Source organism: Carassius carassius, chromosome 8 (assembly GCF_963082965.1).
Source record: "Carassius carassius chromosome 8, fCarCar2.1, whole genome shotgun sequence".
NCBI lineage: Eukaryota > Metazoa > Chordata > Actinopteri > Cypriniformes > Cyprinidae > Carassius > Carassius carassius.
Genome location: NC_081762.1, coordinates 1,645,396 through 1,662,024, shown reverse-complemented (window position 1 = coordinate 1,662,024; position 16,629 = coordinate 1,645,396). Strand labels below are relative to the sequence as shown.

Sequence of the window (16,629 nt, the reverse complement as noted above, 5' to 3'; positions counted from 1 at the left end):
AGACCAGGTACCCTCTGTGTGTGGTTTAATATGTAAAAGAAAAAGCACAATCACTCGGTCACTGATGTGTGTTGAAAAAAGTTTCAGTTTTTAGTTTGATCTAATTCTGAGCTTTCAGGATCAAAAAGATGGGTTTGTTTTGAGCGGGTTGTTGCTATGGTAACTTACTACACAGCTATTTTGTTTTATTCTGGTTTAGAGATCACAAACCCAAACTGGACCAATCAGCTGTGAGTAAAGTGACATCTGATTCATTGAAGCCACACCCCCGTATTGGTCGCACCAAATTAAAGTTTACATTCAAAGAATTTTAGAGACAAAATTGCCCGACTTTTGCAGCTACTTATATTCATTTTAAGGGTTTATAACTCATATAGTATATTCATATTATTATTATATGAAGTGGCAATTAATTTTAAGCTTCATATACAAATTATATATATAAATAGATTAGATAGATGCTCACGCTCCAGAGTTAATCAGAAACTCTGGATCAAACTCTGAGTTGACAGAAAATATATTTATATCAAGATTTGTGAGCCCGGTGATCCTGATCTAAACCAGGTTAGCTTTATCAGGTTTTGTCAACTTAAACACTTACTCTGTAACTCTTGCGTTTGTTCATCTTGCTTCGTACTACAGGCCACTTTAGTTTTTGGTTTGAAGAACGTTTCCAGAATGTTAAATTTTGGTTTGTAGAATGTTATTCTAATGTTTCCACAACATTCCTAGAACATTAGTTTTTGGTTCCCAGAACAGTTCCTTTTTTGGTTTTTAGATTGTTATTCTAATGTTATTCTAACGTTCCTAGAACATTAGTTTTTGGTTCCCAGAATGATTCATTTTTTTATTTTTAGATCATTATTCTAATGTTATTCTAATGTTCCTAGTGTCGAAATTGCAGTAATTTGCAAGAGAAAACTTCTCACTTTGAGCACACGAATGCGTGTGTCATTTATTTTTAAGGCAAAAACAACCAACAGAAAATGTCGCACTTACCAGCGTTCCACGTCATCACGCATTCCGAACATTTAAAGGGACCACGATCCCTGAACACTTATGCAGAAACACAATGTACAGAACTACACTTAATAACAAAGGTGAATTATGTAGGTCTTTTTGGTTCCCAGAACAGTTAGTTTTTTGGTTTTTAGATCGTTATTCTAATGTTATTATAACGTTCCTAGAACATTACTTTTTGGTCCCCAGAAAAGTTAGTTTTTGGTTCCCAGAACAGTTCGTTCTTTGGTTTTTAGAACGTTATTCTTATGTTATTCTAACATTCCAAGAACATTAGTTTTTGGTTCCCAGAAAAGTTTTTTTTTTTCATAATGTTATTCTAATGTTATCCCAACGTTCCTAGAACATTAGTTTTTGGTTCCCAGAAAAGTTCGTTTTTGGTTTTTAGAACATTTTTCTAATGTTATTCTAACATTCCTAGAAAATTAGTTTTTGGTTCCCAGAACAGTTATTTGGTTTTTAGAATGTTACTCTAATGTTATCTCAACATTTCTAGGACATTCGTTTTTGGTTCTCAGAACAGTTTGTTTTTTTGTTTTCAGAATGTTATTCTAATGTTATCCCAACGTTCCTAGAACATTTGTTTTTGGTTCCCAGAACAGTTTGTTTTTGGTTTTTAGAACATTATTCTAATGTTATTCTAACATTCCTAGAACAGTTAGTTTTTTTGTTTTTAGAATGTTATTCTAATGTTATTCTAACATTCCTAGAACATTAGTTTTTGGTTCCCAGAACAGTTATTTGGTTTTTAGAATGTTACTCTAATGTTATCTCAACATTTCCAGGACATTCGTTTTTGGGTCCCAAAACAGTTTTTTTTTTTTTTGGTTTTCATAATGTTATTCTAATGTTATCCCAACGTTCCTAGAACATTAGTTTTTGGTTCCCAGAAAAGTTCGTTTTTGGTTTTCAGAACATTTTTCTAATGTTATTCTAACATTCCTAGAACATTAGTTTTTTGTTCCCAGAACAGTTTTTTTTTAATAATGTTATTCTAATGTTATCCCAACGTTCCTAGAACATTCGTTTTTGGTTCCCAGAAATGTTCGTTTTTGGTTTTTAGAACATTTTTCTAATGTTATTCTAACATTCCTAGAACAGTTAGTTTTTTTGTTTTTAGAATGTTATTCTAATGTTATTCTAACATTCCTAGAACATTAGTTTTTGGTTCCCAGAACAGTTATTTGGTTTTTAGAATGTTACTCTAATGTTATCTCAACATTTCTAGGACATTCGTTTTTCGTTCCCAGAACAGTTTGTTTTTTTGTTTTCAGAATGTTATTCTAATGTTATCCCAACGTTCCTAGAACATTAGTTTTTGGTTCCCCAGAAAAGTTTTTTTGTTTGTTTGTTTTTAGAACGTTACTCTGTTATCTCAGTGTTCCTAGAACATTTGTTTTTGGTTCCCAGAACAGTTCGTTTTTGGTTTTTACAACATTATTCTATGTCACCTTTATTTACCTGGGGTTATGTTTGTTTTCTTCTAAAAGAGAAGAAAAGTAATCGGATCTAGCAGTTTTTAATGCTTTTCTGTAGGATATGTTACTTTCCCGCCAAGCAATACGAAATACCTCTAGTTTTGTTTTCCTCCAGCTGCGCTCCATTTTTCGGGCTGCTCTCTTTAGGGTGCGAGTATGCTCATTATACCATGGTGTCAAACTGTTTTCCTTAACCTTCCTTAAGCGTAAAGGAGCAACTTTATTTAAAGTGCTAGAAAAGAGAGAGTCCATAGTTTCTGTTACATCATCAAGTTGTTCTGAGGTTTTGGATATGCTAAGGAATTTGGATACATCAGGAAGATAACTTAAAAAGCATTCTTTTGTGTTAGAAGTGATGGTTCTTCCATACTTGTAACAAGAAGTAGAATTTACAATTTTGGCTATATGAATTTTCCAAAGAACTAAATAATGATCTGAGATATCATCACTTGGCTGCATAATTTCAACACCATCAACATCAATTCCATGTGACAGTATTAAATCTAGAGTATGATTTCGACAATGAGTAGGTCCTGAAACGTGTTGTCTAACACCAATAGAGTTCAGAATGTCTATAAATGCTGATCCCAATGCATCGTTTTCATTATCAACATGGATATTAAAATCACCAACTATTAAAACTTTATCTGCAGCCAGAACTAACTCAGATGTAAAATCACCAAACTCTTTAATAAAGTCTGTATGGTGCCCTGGTGGCCTGTATACAGTAGCCAGTACAAACATAACAGGGGATTTATCATTAACATTTGTTTCTCTGGATAATGTTATGTGAAGCACCATTACTTCAAACGAGTTATACTTGAAGCCTGCCCTCTGAGAAATCCTGAAAAAGTTGTTATAAATTGTTGTAAAAATAATGTAAAAATAATGTAATCATCAGGTTTTAGCCAGGTTTCTGTCAAACAGAGTATATTATGATCAGTGATCATATTTACAAAAAGTGTTTTCATAGAAAGGGATCTGATATTCAATAAGCCAAGCTTTATCATTTGTTTATCCATATAGCATCTGTTTTTATTTGTTGAACCTCAATTAAATTGTTAATCTTAACTTGGCTTGGACGTTTTTTGTATTTTCTAGTTCGGGGAACAGACACAGTCTCTATAGTGTGATATCTAGGTGAAAGAGTCTCTATGTGCTGAGAATTAACTGACCTCTGTGACGGGAGGCAGCTAGCAGACGGTCGGTTTAGCCAGTCTGTCTGCTTCCTGACCTGGGCCCCAGTTAGTCAAGTATAAACACTAAGACTATTTGCCATATTTCTAGAGAGAAGAGTGGCGCCACCCCAGGAGGGATGAAGACCATCTCTTTTAAACAGGTCAGGTCTGCCCCAAAAGCTCGTCCAATTGTCCATGAAACCTATGTTATTCTGTGGGCACCACTTAGACATCCAGCCATTGAGTGATGACAATCTGCTATGCATCTCATCACCACGGTAAGCAGGGAGGGGACCAGAGCATATTACAGTGTCTGACATCGTGCTTGCAAGTTCACACACCTCTTTAATGTTATTTTTAGTGATCTCCGACTGGCGAAGTCGAACATCATTAGCGCCGGCATGAATAACAATCTTACTGTATTTACGTTTAGCATTAGCCAGCACTTTTAAATTTGCCAAGATGTCAGGCGCTCTGGCTCCCGGTAAACATTTGACTATGGTGGCTGGTGTCTCTATATTCACGTTCCGTACAATAGAATCACCAATAACTAGAGCACTTTCATCAGGTTTCTCAGTCACTGAGTGGGGAGAACCTGTTTAATGTTTTGATCGGAACAGAAGAGCGGTGTTTTGACCCACGACTACGCTGCCTCACCGTCACCCAGTTGCCCTGCTGCTGGGGCTCTGTTTCCGGAACCGAACAATGTACAGGAACCCCTGAGCTAGACACATCCAAAGCCGTATCTAGAGCCCTAACATTCTTACTGTCCTCAACTAAAGTTTGGATGCGTGTCTCTAATTCTGAAATCTTCTCTGTCAGCCTAACTATTTCCCTGCATTTATCACATGTGAATCCCTCATCAGCGACAGAGATAGATAAACTGTACATGTGGCAAGAGGTGCAAGTAACAATGACGGGAGAAGCCATTACTCACCGTGCTTGATGAAACTTCTTACTGCGGTTGTTTGACGAACTTGTGAAAAACTGGAGCGAGGGAGAGGAGAAAAGAAAACAGCGATAGGTTCGAATGAAGACGCTAATGACAAGCTAACGAGTGCTAACGCTTTGCAGGTGTACTGCACTCACGGAAATAAAATAAAAGTGAACGATCAAAGTTAATCAGATAAGATTGATCGATAATATCAGAAATATGGTGTGAATTGAGTTATATTTTACCACTTTAAAAAACAAAGAGTGATAGTAAGATAAAGATTCTAGAGAAAAAAATTAAATAAAAACAGCTACACGGAGCTACAATTTGCTACAGAAGGCCAACAGGAAGTAGAGAAAACACTGTCCAACAGCGACACCCGCAGGCAGGAGTCTCAATGCAAATGCAAATTTGATCAGATGCAACTACACTCACAATTTAAGATACATTGTTCGAATGCTTGGCGAAAGAGATGTGTTTTTAATCTAGATTTAAACAGAGAGAGTGTGTCTGAACCCCGAACATTATCAGGAAGGCTATTCCAGAGTTTGGGAGCCAAATGTAAAAAAGCTCTACCTCCTTTAGTGGACTTTGCTATCCTATGAACTACCAAAAGTCCCGCGTTTTAGCTTTTCTGCATCAGAAACAGATAACATGTTTCGTAGCTTGGCAATGTTTCTAAGATGGAAGGATGCAGTTTTTGTAACATGGGAAATATGATTGTCAAAAGACAAGTTGCTGTCTAATATAACACCCAGATTTTTGACTGTAGAAGAAGTAACAGTACATCCGTCTAGTTGCAGATTGTAATCTACAAGATTCTGTGTAGTGTTTTTTGGTCCAATAACTAATATCTCTGTCTTATCCGAATTTAATTGGAGAAAATTATTTGTCATCCAATCTTTTACATTTTTAACACACTCTGTTAGCTTAGATTAAGTTTCATCTGGTCTGGTTGAGATATATAGCTGAGTATCATCAGCATAACAGTGGAAGCTAATTCCGTATTTTCTAATAATATTACCAAGGGGCAACCTGTATATTGAAAATAGAAGTGGACCTAGGACGGATCCTTGTGGCACTCCATATTTTACTAATGAGAAATGAGATGACTCCCCATTTAAATAAACAAAATGGTAGCGATCGGACAGGTAGGATCTAAACCATCTTAGAGCCTGCCCTTGAATACCTGTATAGTTTTGTAATCGATCTGTAAGTATGTCATGATCTATGGTGTCGAACGCAGCACTAAGATCAAGTAAGACTAGAAATTAGATGCTGCCTTGATCTGACGCAAGAAGCAGGTCATTTGTAATTTTAACAAGTGCAGTTTCTGTGCTATGCTGGGGCCTGAAACCTGACTGAAATTCTTCATACAGATCATTTTTGTGCAGGAAGGTGCTCAATTGAGCAGACACAATTTTTTCTAAAATTATGAAGGCAGTGCCAAAGCATGACGTTCCATTGAAAATGCGCTAAACACACCCCTGAACACACCTAAAGTAACTTAAACCTAAATTATAAGATAAGTGTAGATAAATATTTATTATAATAAAAAATGCTTTAAGCATTTTTATAATGTTTCTACAGACCCCATTTAATTATGTTACATGCCGCTAGGGGTACGTGACATCAACATGAAATGGCTTGGGATTCATTTTAAAAACGACTTGTGCACTTTGCAGGATGTTTTCATTCATTCAGTTACAGCGGTGTTATACACTGCATGAAAGGTCATTTTCAAAGATCCATTTGAACTTGTATATATTACTAACAATTTAAAGCTGAACCACATTTCTTTCTTTGTTGTAATGATGGTAAATACAGTATGTTCTTTATTTTGCATGAACAGGATAAAACTTAATTAGTCCCAAACAATAACAATAAAAGCTGTTGAAATTAATCATTACAGCCACAATAGCAATGAGCTTAATCTTTAAAAATGAGTTCACAAATAAAGCGGCCCACTGGATTAAAGATAGATGATTGAGGTTAATTATCAAACTAAAGCTGCTGCACTGTAAACAACACTGAACACAGTCAAGGGTTGTCATTTAATACAGGAGATAAATCTGAATTAGCTGATGGTTTTATGTTGCTGGTATGTTCAGGATGTTCTTCACAGGTTCTTGAGCGTGTCTGGGCCCTCAGGTTTCTCCAGCCACTCAAGAGGCCAGCTGGCTTTAATACTGGGACGGTCCTTCAGCATCTCGTAGTACTCCATCAGTCTGGGACAACGCTCTCGAGGACAGCTGAAACCAGATCAAACATTAAACACGTCTTATCTGAACCTTTCCCTGACAGCATCAATCATTTACCCTCATAGAGCACTCAAAACCTGATACTGCTTTCAACTTTTCATGTGAAAAACACTTTATATCTGGAGAGATTGACTCACTGAAGTCGTGGGAAATATGCAATGACCGGGAAACACACCACATCAGCCATGGTGAAGTTCTTACCAGCGAGGTACGAGCCTTTACCCATCTGATGAACAAATCACTCATCGTTAGAGAAGCTCATTATTATGCCCTCAAATACAGTAACAGCATCTCCTCTACTAATGAAGAACTGCTGCAATCAACACATGCATGCATTATCCATTCTGCTGTTGAAATGTGATGCATTTCATAAAACAATAATAATCAAAGGTCGAGTTCACCCTCCATAACTATCATTTTCAACTATCATAACTATACAACTAATCATTTTACTGATAAGACATTGGGTTGCAATTAATTGCAATAGCCGCCTACAACAATGCATTACATTTAGATGAAGAGAATAACTGCTGAATCATTCACAGTGAGATCAGCAATCTGACATCATAAATGCATGATTCATATTAGCAATAAATATCAATAAAACACAACCTTCTCCAAGTATCCATCCCACAGTTTGAGCTCGGCGACTAAACTCTCTTTATTCCTCTTCAGAGCCGATTCATGTCTCTCTCCTTCGGGAACATAATAATCATAGAAAGCCACGTCATCTGAACAAAAAACAGTGCATATGTTTTCAAATTCAGTCCATAAGGCTTTTTGAAGCAGTCAGATTATGGAGAACAAAACATCTCAATTTTATTCATATTAAATTGTATTAATATTGATCAAAATCACTCAAGATTTGACACGAGAAGCTCCAGCTGAAGCTTGACGTTTGCATATTTTTAGGGGTTTATGTATGTTGACTGTTTAGGGCACTTACACATTTTCTGCTGCAGATTGTTGGTCTCAAGCATTCGCTGGTAGACGAGCGCTTGTTCAGCCGGGTCGTCTGGGATCAGACGGGTGCCTTGAGACTTAAACGCACTCTAGAAACCAAAAACACACTCGTTAGTCATCAGTCTAAAAATCTGTTATTGTTTCTACTCTTCCTTGATAAAGATGTTTTCAGAGTCAGTTTGATATTTCTCTTGGTGTTTAAAGTAAATAATGTCTGTGAATAACTGAATTAAACTAAAGATAACATCAGAACTGAGTCAGAATCTCAAATAAAAGTAAAGACTACCTGGAAGATAAAAAAAATAGCACACTATACTTATATAAGTTTGATAGACAACACTTCTTTTAATTCCACTATAATCCACTGAGTGGTTACTTATGGAAACTGATTTCTGACATAGATTTTTTTTATAATTAAAAAGGTAATTGCTAATTTTCTCTCGCAATTCTACGTTTAAATTTGACGAATCTGAATAGTGTTAACCAGTAATTTTTTTTTCTTTTGCAAGTGAAAATGTGCATAAGTTTTTTTGTGGAACACAAAAGTCTTGCAAATAAAAACCGCGAAAACACTGAAATATTACGCAACATTGCGGAAGGGGGACGTAAATAATTGAGGAGAAGTTTATCGCTAAATAGGAGTTCGTTCTCACAATTCTGAGTTTATATCTCATGATTCTAAATTAATATCTCGCAATTCTGAGGTTATATCTCGTGATTCTTAATTAATATCTTGCAATTCTAAGGTTATATCGTGTGATTCTAAACTAATATCTCGCAATTTTACGTTTATATCTCATGATTCTAAATTAATATCTCACAATTTTAAGGTTATATCTCTTGATTCTAAATTAATATCTCGCAATTCTGATGTTATATCTCGTGATTCTTAATATCTTGCAATTCTGAGGTTATATCTTGCAATTCTAAGTTTATATTTCGTGATTCAAAATTAATATCTTGTGATTCTTAGATTATATCTCGTGATTCTAAATTAACATCTCATGATTCAGAGTTTATATCTCATGATTCTAAATCAATATCTTGCAATTCTGAATTTATATCTTGCAATTCTGGGTTTATATGTCACGTTTCAAAATTAATATCTTTTGATCCTGGGTTTATATCTTGTGATTCCAAATTAATATCTCGCAATTCTAAGTTTATATCTCACTATTCTTAATTAATATCTCGCAATTCTGAGGTTATATCTCACTATACTTAATTAATATCTCGCAATTCTGAGGTTATAGCTCAAGATTCTAAATTAATATCTTGTGATTCTGAGGTTATATTGTCAGAAACACGCCAGGTTCCACCTCCACACAATCACGGCGCACACCCTCACCTGAATTCTAATCATCACCACCTGATCCGCATCACCTATCATCCACCACAGCCCCAAAAAAGCCACACACACGCACCCAGTCATTGTCCGGTCACGTTCGCGACAAGATCATTCCTGCGCTAACTATTAGGACTAACTCCTCTTTACCTTCTCTCCAAGGATAACCTCCGAAGACTCTTCTTCCATCTTCTCTGCAAGGATTACCTCCAAGATCCTCCTAAAGCCCCACGGTGCGTGTGTGTGATCCCCTCCTTCCCGGCACGGATCCCAACACCCATCCACTCCTCACTTCCCGCTCCTCTGCTTGTGTCCATTCAATAAATGCCATCTTTCATCTGTTACTCCTCTGTCTCTGAGTGATCCGTAACAGATGACCGGACCAGCACCGAGAGACACAAGCATGAGCCTCACGGTTCCCTTCCAAGAATTAGTTGATGCACTCCGTCGAACACTAATGTCAGCACCTGCATCACCACCACCAGCGAGCATCCCATCATCCCCCCTTCACCTGTCATGCATGGCCAGCGCCCTACTCTGGTTCGGCGGAGGAATGCAGCGGATTCTTGCTTCAGTGTTCACTGGTCCTGGAGATGCAACCGCTCTCTTACCCAACGGATCGAGCTAAGGTAGCTTTCATTATCTCCCAGGTGCAAGGCTTTACAGTGGGCAGATTCTTTCTGGACCCAGAATAACCCTGTAACCCAGTCATATTCTAGCTATCTCGAGAAGTTTTCGGCAAACCTGCCTGGGACTCCTCAATAGGTGAGAGATTATATATCTTGAAACAAGGGAATATGTCTGTCAATGATTATGCCTTGCAGTTCAGAACTCTGGCGGCCTTTAGTGGGTGGAACGAACAGGCCCTTCTCACTACCTATCGCCAAGGATTGGAGCCCAGAGTGCGGTTGCATCTCACTGCATACAAGGATACCATCGGCCTTGAGCGATTCATCCAGCTGTCCATCCGCTTCGCCACTCGTATGCAGTCGTGCTTAGAAGAGCACCAGGGCCAGGCGACCAGAGAACGTCAGCTCCCCAGAACCAGCCAGCTAGCCCATGCTCGTGGACTCCTACCGCCTCACTATGGCGGAGCGTCAAAGACGGCTGGCCCAGAATCTCTGTCTGTACTGTGCAGCCCCGGGGCATACCATAGCTGGGTGCCCCGTTCGTCCTCCTCGTCCCATGGTGAGTGCCATCCTTCCTTCACGATATTCAATGAAACCACTCACCACTGTTGTGACACTTACTGCGGCTGATGTGTCTCTTCCAGTTTCCGCCCTCCTCGATTCTGGGTCAGCCGGCAACTTCATCTCCGGCGCCCTCTTCCGTCAACTCAGGCTCCCAACTTCGGCCACGCCGGCCGCTTACCAAATCTACACCATCAACGGCAGGCCGTTAAGCAAAAAGTATGTACGCCACTGCGTGGGCCCAATCTCCCTCCAAACTGGACTCCTTCACCACGAGGACATTCATCTGCTGGTTCTGGAGGATTCCACCGCTGACGTCATCCTAGGGCGCCCATGGTTGGAGCAGCATAACCCGGTGATCTCCTGGAAGACCGGAGAAATCCTGAAGTGGGGCGAAGCCTGCTTTCAATCATGTATCTCTGGCTGTCCAGTTCCCGTGGAACATCCCCCGAATCACTACCAGTCTGCACCACCTCTATTGAAAGCCCTGTCGTCAATCAGTTCATCTCCATACCCCAGTGCTACGCCCCCTTCAGTGATGTCTTCTGCCCGAAGCGGGCCTCCAAGCTGCCTCCACACCGGCCATCACCGGACTGTGCTATAGATCTGCTGCCGGGTGAACCAGTGCCTAGGGGACGGATCTATCCCCTATCCGTTCCCGAGGAGAAGGCCATGGAGGATTACATCAGGGAAGCGCTGGCTCAAGGATACATCCGCCCATCTACCTCCCCTGCTGCTTCGAGTTTCTTCTCCGTGGCCAAGAAGGATGGAGGTTTGCGGCCATGTATAGACTACAGAGCCCTTAACAAGATAACCCAGAAGCTTCGCTATCCTCTTCCCCTCGTCCCAGCGGCCCTAGAAAATCTCCGTGGTGCCACTGTATTCTCCAAGTTGGACCTCCGCAGCGCGTATAACCTCATCCGGATACGCGAGGGGAACGAGTGGAAGACCGCCTTCATCACCCCTACTGGCCACTACGAGTACTGCGTGATGCCGTATGGGCTAGTAAACGCCCCCTCCGTATTCCAGGATTTCATGCATGAGGTGCTACGGGATTTCCTCCATCAATTCGTCCTAGTGTACATCGATGACATCTTGATATACTCCCGGAGCCAGGCCGAACATCGACGCCACGTTGCGGAGGTCTTGCAACACCTGAGGGACTTCCAGCTCTACCTAAAGGCAGAGAAGTGCTCATTCCATCAGCCCTCAGTGCAGTTCCTTGTCTATGTCATCGACAGCAGTGGCATCCGGATGGACGAGGGGAAGGTAAGCGCCGTCCCGGATTGGCCCATTCCTACCACCATCAAGGAACTACAGCGATTCCTTGGCTTCGCTAACTTCTACAGACGATTCATTCAGAACTTTAGTACCATCACCAGTCCTCTAACCAACCTCCTTCGTCAGAAGCCCAAGTCCCTGTCATGGACTCCTGCCGCCACCGAAGCCTTCCAGGCCCTGAAGCTGGCCTTTACGACCGCCCCACTCCTCGGGCATCCTAACCCTGATTTACCATTCGTCGTGGAGGTGGATGCCTCTACCACCGGAGTGGGTGCGGTCCTGTCTCAGCAGCAGGGGCCTAGCCGCCTCCATCCATGTGCCTTCTTCTCCAGGAAGCTCAACCCGGCGGAGGTGAACTACGACATTGGCAACAGGGAGCTACTTGCCATCAAGCTTGCCCTGGAGGAGTGGAGACATTGGCTGGAGGGAGCCAAACACCCTTTTCAAGTTCACACTGACCATAAAAATCTGGAATACCTTAGGGCAGCCAAGAGACTCAACCCCAGGCAAGCCCGCTGGGCGCTATTCTTCACCCGCTTCCAGTTCTCCATCACTTACCGCCCTGGGGCAAAGAATGTTAAGGCCGATGCTCTGTCCAGATGTTACTCACCCGAAGAGAGGTCTGAGAACCACGAACCCATCCTCCAAGACAAGTTTATAGTTGCCCCTATCACTTGGTCTGCTGAGACCCTACCTCCAGCCGAAACTTCTAACAACACTCCGCCGGGTTGCCCACCAGGACACCAGTACATCCCTAGGACACGTCGCACTCCTCTCATCCATGCCACTCATACATCACTTGGCACTGGTCACCTGGGGGTCAATGAAACCCTCTCGTTGCTATGGGAACGCTTCTGGTGGCCCAACATGGCCTCGGATGTCAGAAGGTACGTGAGTGGATGTAACAGCTGCGCCATGTCCAAGAGTCCTCGCCATCTACCATCTGGCAAACCAGATCCTCTGGCCGTCCCCAACCGCCCGTGGTCACACCTAGGAGTGGATTTCATGACCGACCTTCCTCCCTCTGATAATAACACATGTATTCTGATTGTTGTGGATAGATTTTCTAAAGCATGTCGTCTTCTTCCTCTGAAGGGTCTCCCCACTGCCATGGAAACGGCAGAACTGATGTTTAACCCTGTCTTCAGGCACTTCGGCATTCCAGAGGACATAGTGTCGTATCGGGGCCCCCAATTCATCTCCCGGGTATGGAAAGCATTTCACTCCCTCCTAGTTGTGGCCATCAGCCTGTCCTCCGGCTACCACCCGCAGTCCAATGGGCAGACGGAAAGGAAGGTCCAGGAGATCGGACGTTTCCTCCGTACCATTTGTCACGGCTACCAGAACTCCTGGAATTAATTCCTGGGGTGGGCCGAGTACGCACCGAACTCCCTCCGTCAACCCACCACCGGACTCACACCCTTCCAGTGCGTACTCTGCTACCAGCCACCCCTGTTTCCCTGGTCTGGAGAGCCCTCTGACGTTCCCACGGTCAACTATTGGTTCCGGGAGAGCGAGAGGGTCTGGGACGCGGCCCATCACCAACTACAACGGGCGCTCCGACACAGGACAGCAGCCGACCATCGCCGTTCCGAGGCTCCCCAGTACCAACCCGGTCAGAAGGTCTGGCTGTCTACCCGGGACATCCGCCTGCGTCTACCCTGCCGCAAGCTTAGTCCCAGATTCATTGGCCCGTTCACTATCACTCAGCAGATCAATCCGGTCACCTACAAACTGCAACTCCCTCCCGAGTACCGGATTCACCCCACTTTCCATGTCTCACTCCTGAAATCTCACCATCCTTCTGTTCTTCCCTCCACAGAACCTGGCGAGACGGAAGCCCCCCCTCCTCTCTTCCTAGATGACGGCGCAGCCTACTCGGTCAAGGACATCCTGGACTCCCGGCGGCGTGGTGGGCAGCTGGAGTACCTAGTGGACTGGGAAGGATACGGTCCAGAGGAACGCTCCTGGGTCCCACGCAACGACATCTTGGACCCCTCCTTGCTGGATACCTTCCACTCCAGACACCCCAACCGACTAGCTCCCAGGGGTAGAGGACGCCCACCATGATGTCGGGGTCCCCGGCCCTCAGGAGCGGGCCCTGGGGAGGGGGGTACTGTCACAAACACTCCAGGTTCCGCCTCCACACAATCACGGCGCACACCCTCACCTGAATTCTAATCATCACCACCTGATCCGCATCACCTATCATCCACCACAGCACCATAAAAGCCACACACACGCACCCAGTCATTGTCCGGTCACGTTCGCGACAAGATCATTCCTGCGCTAACTATTAGGACTAACTCCTCTTTACCTTCTCTCCAAGGATAACCTCCGAAGACTCTTCTTCCATCTTCTCTCCAAGGATTACCTCCAAGATCCTCCTAAAGCCCCACGGTGCGTGTGTGTGGTCCCCTCCTTCCCGGCACGGATCCCAACACCCATCCACTCCTCACTTCCCGCTCCTCTGCTTGTGTCCATTCAATAAATACCATCTTTCATCTGTTACTCCTCTGTCTCTGAGTGATCCGTAACATACATGTCGTGATTCTGAATTACTATCTTGTGATTCTGGGTTTATATCTTCAAATTCTAAATTAATATCTTGTGATTTTGAGGTTATATCTCACTATTCTTAATATCTCGCAATTCTGAGGTTATATGTCATGATTCTGAATTAATATCTTGTGATTCTGGGTTTATATCTTTTAATTCTAAATTAATATCTTGTGATTCTGAGGTTATATCTCATGATTCTAAATTAACATCTGATTCTGAGTTTATATCTCGTGATTCTAAATTAACATCTGATGATGCTGAGTTTATATCTCGTGATTCTAAATTCATATCTTGCAATTCTGTGGTTATATCTCGCAACTGTGAGTTTACATATAGTGATTCAAAATGAAAATCTTGTGATTCTGGGTTTATTTCTTTTGATTCTAAATTAACATCTCATGATTCTGAGTTCATATCTTGATATTCTAAATATCTTGCAATTCTGAGTTTATATATCGCAAGTTTATATCTTGTGATTCTAAATTAATATCTTGCGACTGAATTTATATCTCGTGATTTTGAGTTTATATCTTGTGATACTTAGGTTATATCTCGCAATGCTGAGTTTATATATAGTGATTCAAAATAAATATCTTGTGATTCTGAGTTTGTCTCGTGATTCTAAATTAATATCTTGCATTTCTTGAGGTTATATCTCGTGATTCTAAATTAATATCTCGCAATTCTTGAGGTTATATCTCGTTATTCTAAATGAATATCTCACAATTCTGAGGTTATATCTCTCGATTCTTAATTAATATCTTGCAATTCTGTGGTTATGTCTCACAATTCTGAGGTTATATCTTGCGATTCTTAATATCTCGCAATTCTGAGGTTATATCTCGCGATTCTTAATTAATATCTCGCAATTCTGTGGTTATATCTCGCGATTCTTAATATCTCACAATTCTGAGGTTATATCATGCAATTTAAAATTAATATCTTGCTATTCTTGAGGTTATATCTCGTTATTCTAAATTAATATCTCACAATTCTGAGGTTATGTCTCGCGATTCTTAATATCTCGCAATTCTGAGCTTATATCTCGCGATTCTTAATATCTCTCAATTCTGAGGTTATATCTCGCGATTCTTAATATCTTGCAATTCTGAGGTTATATCTCACGATTCTAAATTAATATCTTGTGATTCTGAGGTTATATGTCGTGATTCTAAATTAATATCTTTTGATTCTGAGGTTATATGTCGTGATTCTAAATTAATATCTTGTGATCCTGGGTTCATATCTTGTGATTCTAAATGAATATCTTGTGATTCTGAGTTTATATCTCGTGATTCTAAATTAATATCTTGCAATTCTGAGTTTATATCTCGTGATTCTAAATTAATATCTTGCAATTCTGAGGTTATATTATATATATATTTTTCATGATTCTGGGTTAATGACTTGCGATTCTAGATGTATATGTTACGAGTATATATCTTGCAATTCTGAGTTTGAATATCCCCTAATGTAGCGGATTTAAAAGTTTGCATAAAATTTCCTTTTTATTTATTTTTTTATTTCATGGCGGAAATGGGCTTCCATAATATTCATGTGTAATAGAAAGTCAATCATAGACTAGACTAACTATCTAGTGAGATAACAGTCGGTTAATTTAATTTCACCCTCTCTGGCAGGTGATTACAGGTGCGTTGACTGTTTTTGCTGACCATCTTATTTTCTGATTTATAAAATTTAAAACAAGTTTGGCTTGTGTGTGATCAACTGGACACTAATTTATAAGCAACGTAACGGTTTATAAACATTTGAGTTACATAAGGACACGCCCCTTCAGTGTTTTACCTCCAGATACAGACACGCGGCAAACGACTCGTTCACGACGATGTCTCCATGCTTGAAGGTTGGAACCTGCAAATAAAAAGAAAAAAAATGCAATATTAAAACTGTTTGGCAATTGTTCTGTCACTAAATTAAAGCTGCATACACACACAGTAAACGCCCAATGCACTCATAAGAAATCAGAAACGGCACAGGTCTGTAATTTATCTGAGCGAACCTGAGCTCTGGGATTGAGAGCTTTCACTTCTTCACACTTGTGTTCGTTCTTCTCAAAAGACAAATGTTTGTGTTTGTATCCTTGCAGCAGCTTCTCCTCCAGCGCGATCATGACTCTCCAGCACGGCGGAGAACCAGAGCACCAGTACAGCATCATACTCTGCGCCATGACTGCTAGTAACGCGTTTATTTGAGAAAAATAATTTATACTTTGCAGAACGGACCACAGATTTAACTGCGTCACGCTGACTTTTGACACACCCTTATAAGCGCTTTCACTGAGGGGCGGGGCCTCGCCATCTGACGGCCGGAGATGGAACTGCGGCTCCTGTTTTGAATTAGAAAATACTGAAAATATTGGAAATACAGTGGTGCTCTGGTGTTAATGATCTCAATGG

General features: G+C 41.2%; 1 protein-coding gene across 1 annotated transcript; it reads right to left on the bottom strand.

The window, feature by feature from the left end:
- Window positions 1-6,427: 6,427 nt before the first annotated feature.
- On the bottom strand, window positions 6,428-16,490 carry LOC132144946 (glutathione S-transferase A-like). Its single transcript, XM_059555541.1, has 6 exons — window positions 16,233-16,490; window positions 16,019-16,084; window positions 7,818-7,923; window positions 7,484-7,602; window positions 7,009-7,097; window positions 6,428-6,862 (listed from the first exon to the last, which is right to left on the bottom strand). The coding sequence occupies exons 1-6, from the start codon at window positions 16,398-16,400 to the stop codon at window positions 6,730-6,732; spliced, it is 681 nt and encodes a 226-aa protein (XP_059411524.1). The 5' UTR covers window positions 16,401-16,490; the 3' UTR covers window positions 6,428-6,729.
- Window positions 16,491-16,629: the final 139 nt, after the last annotated feature.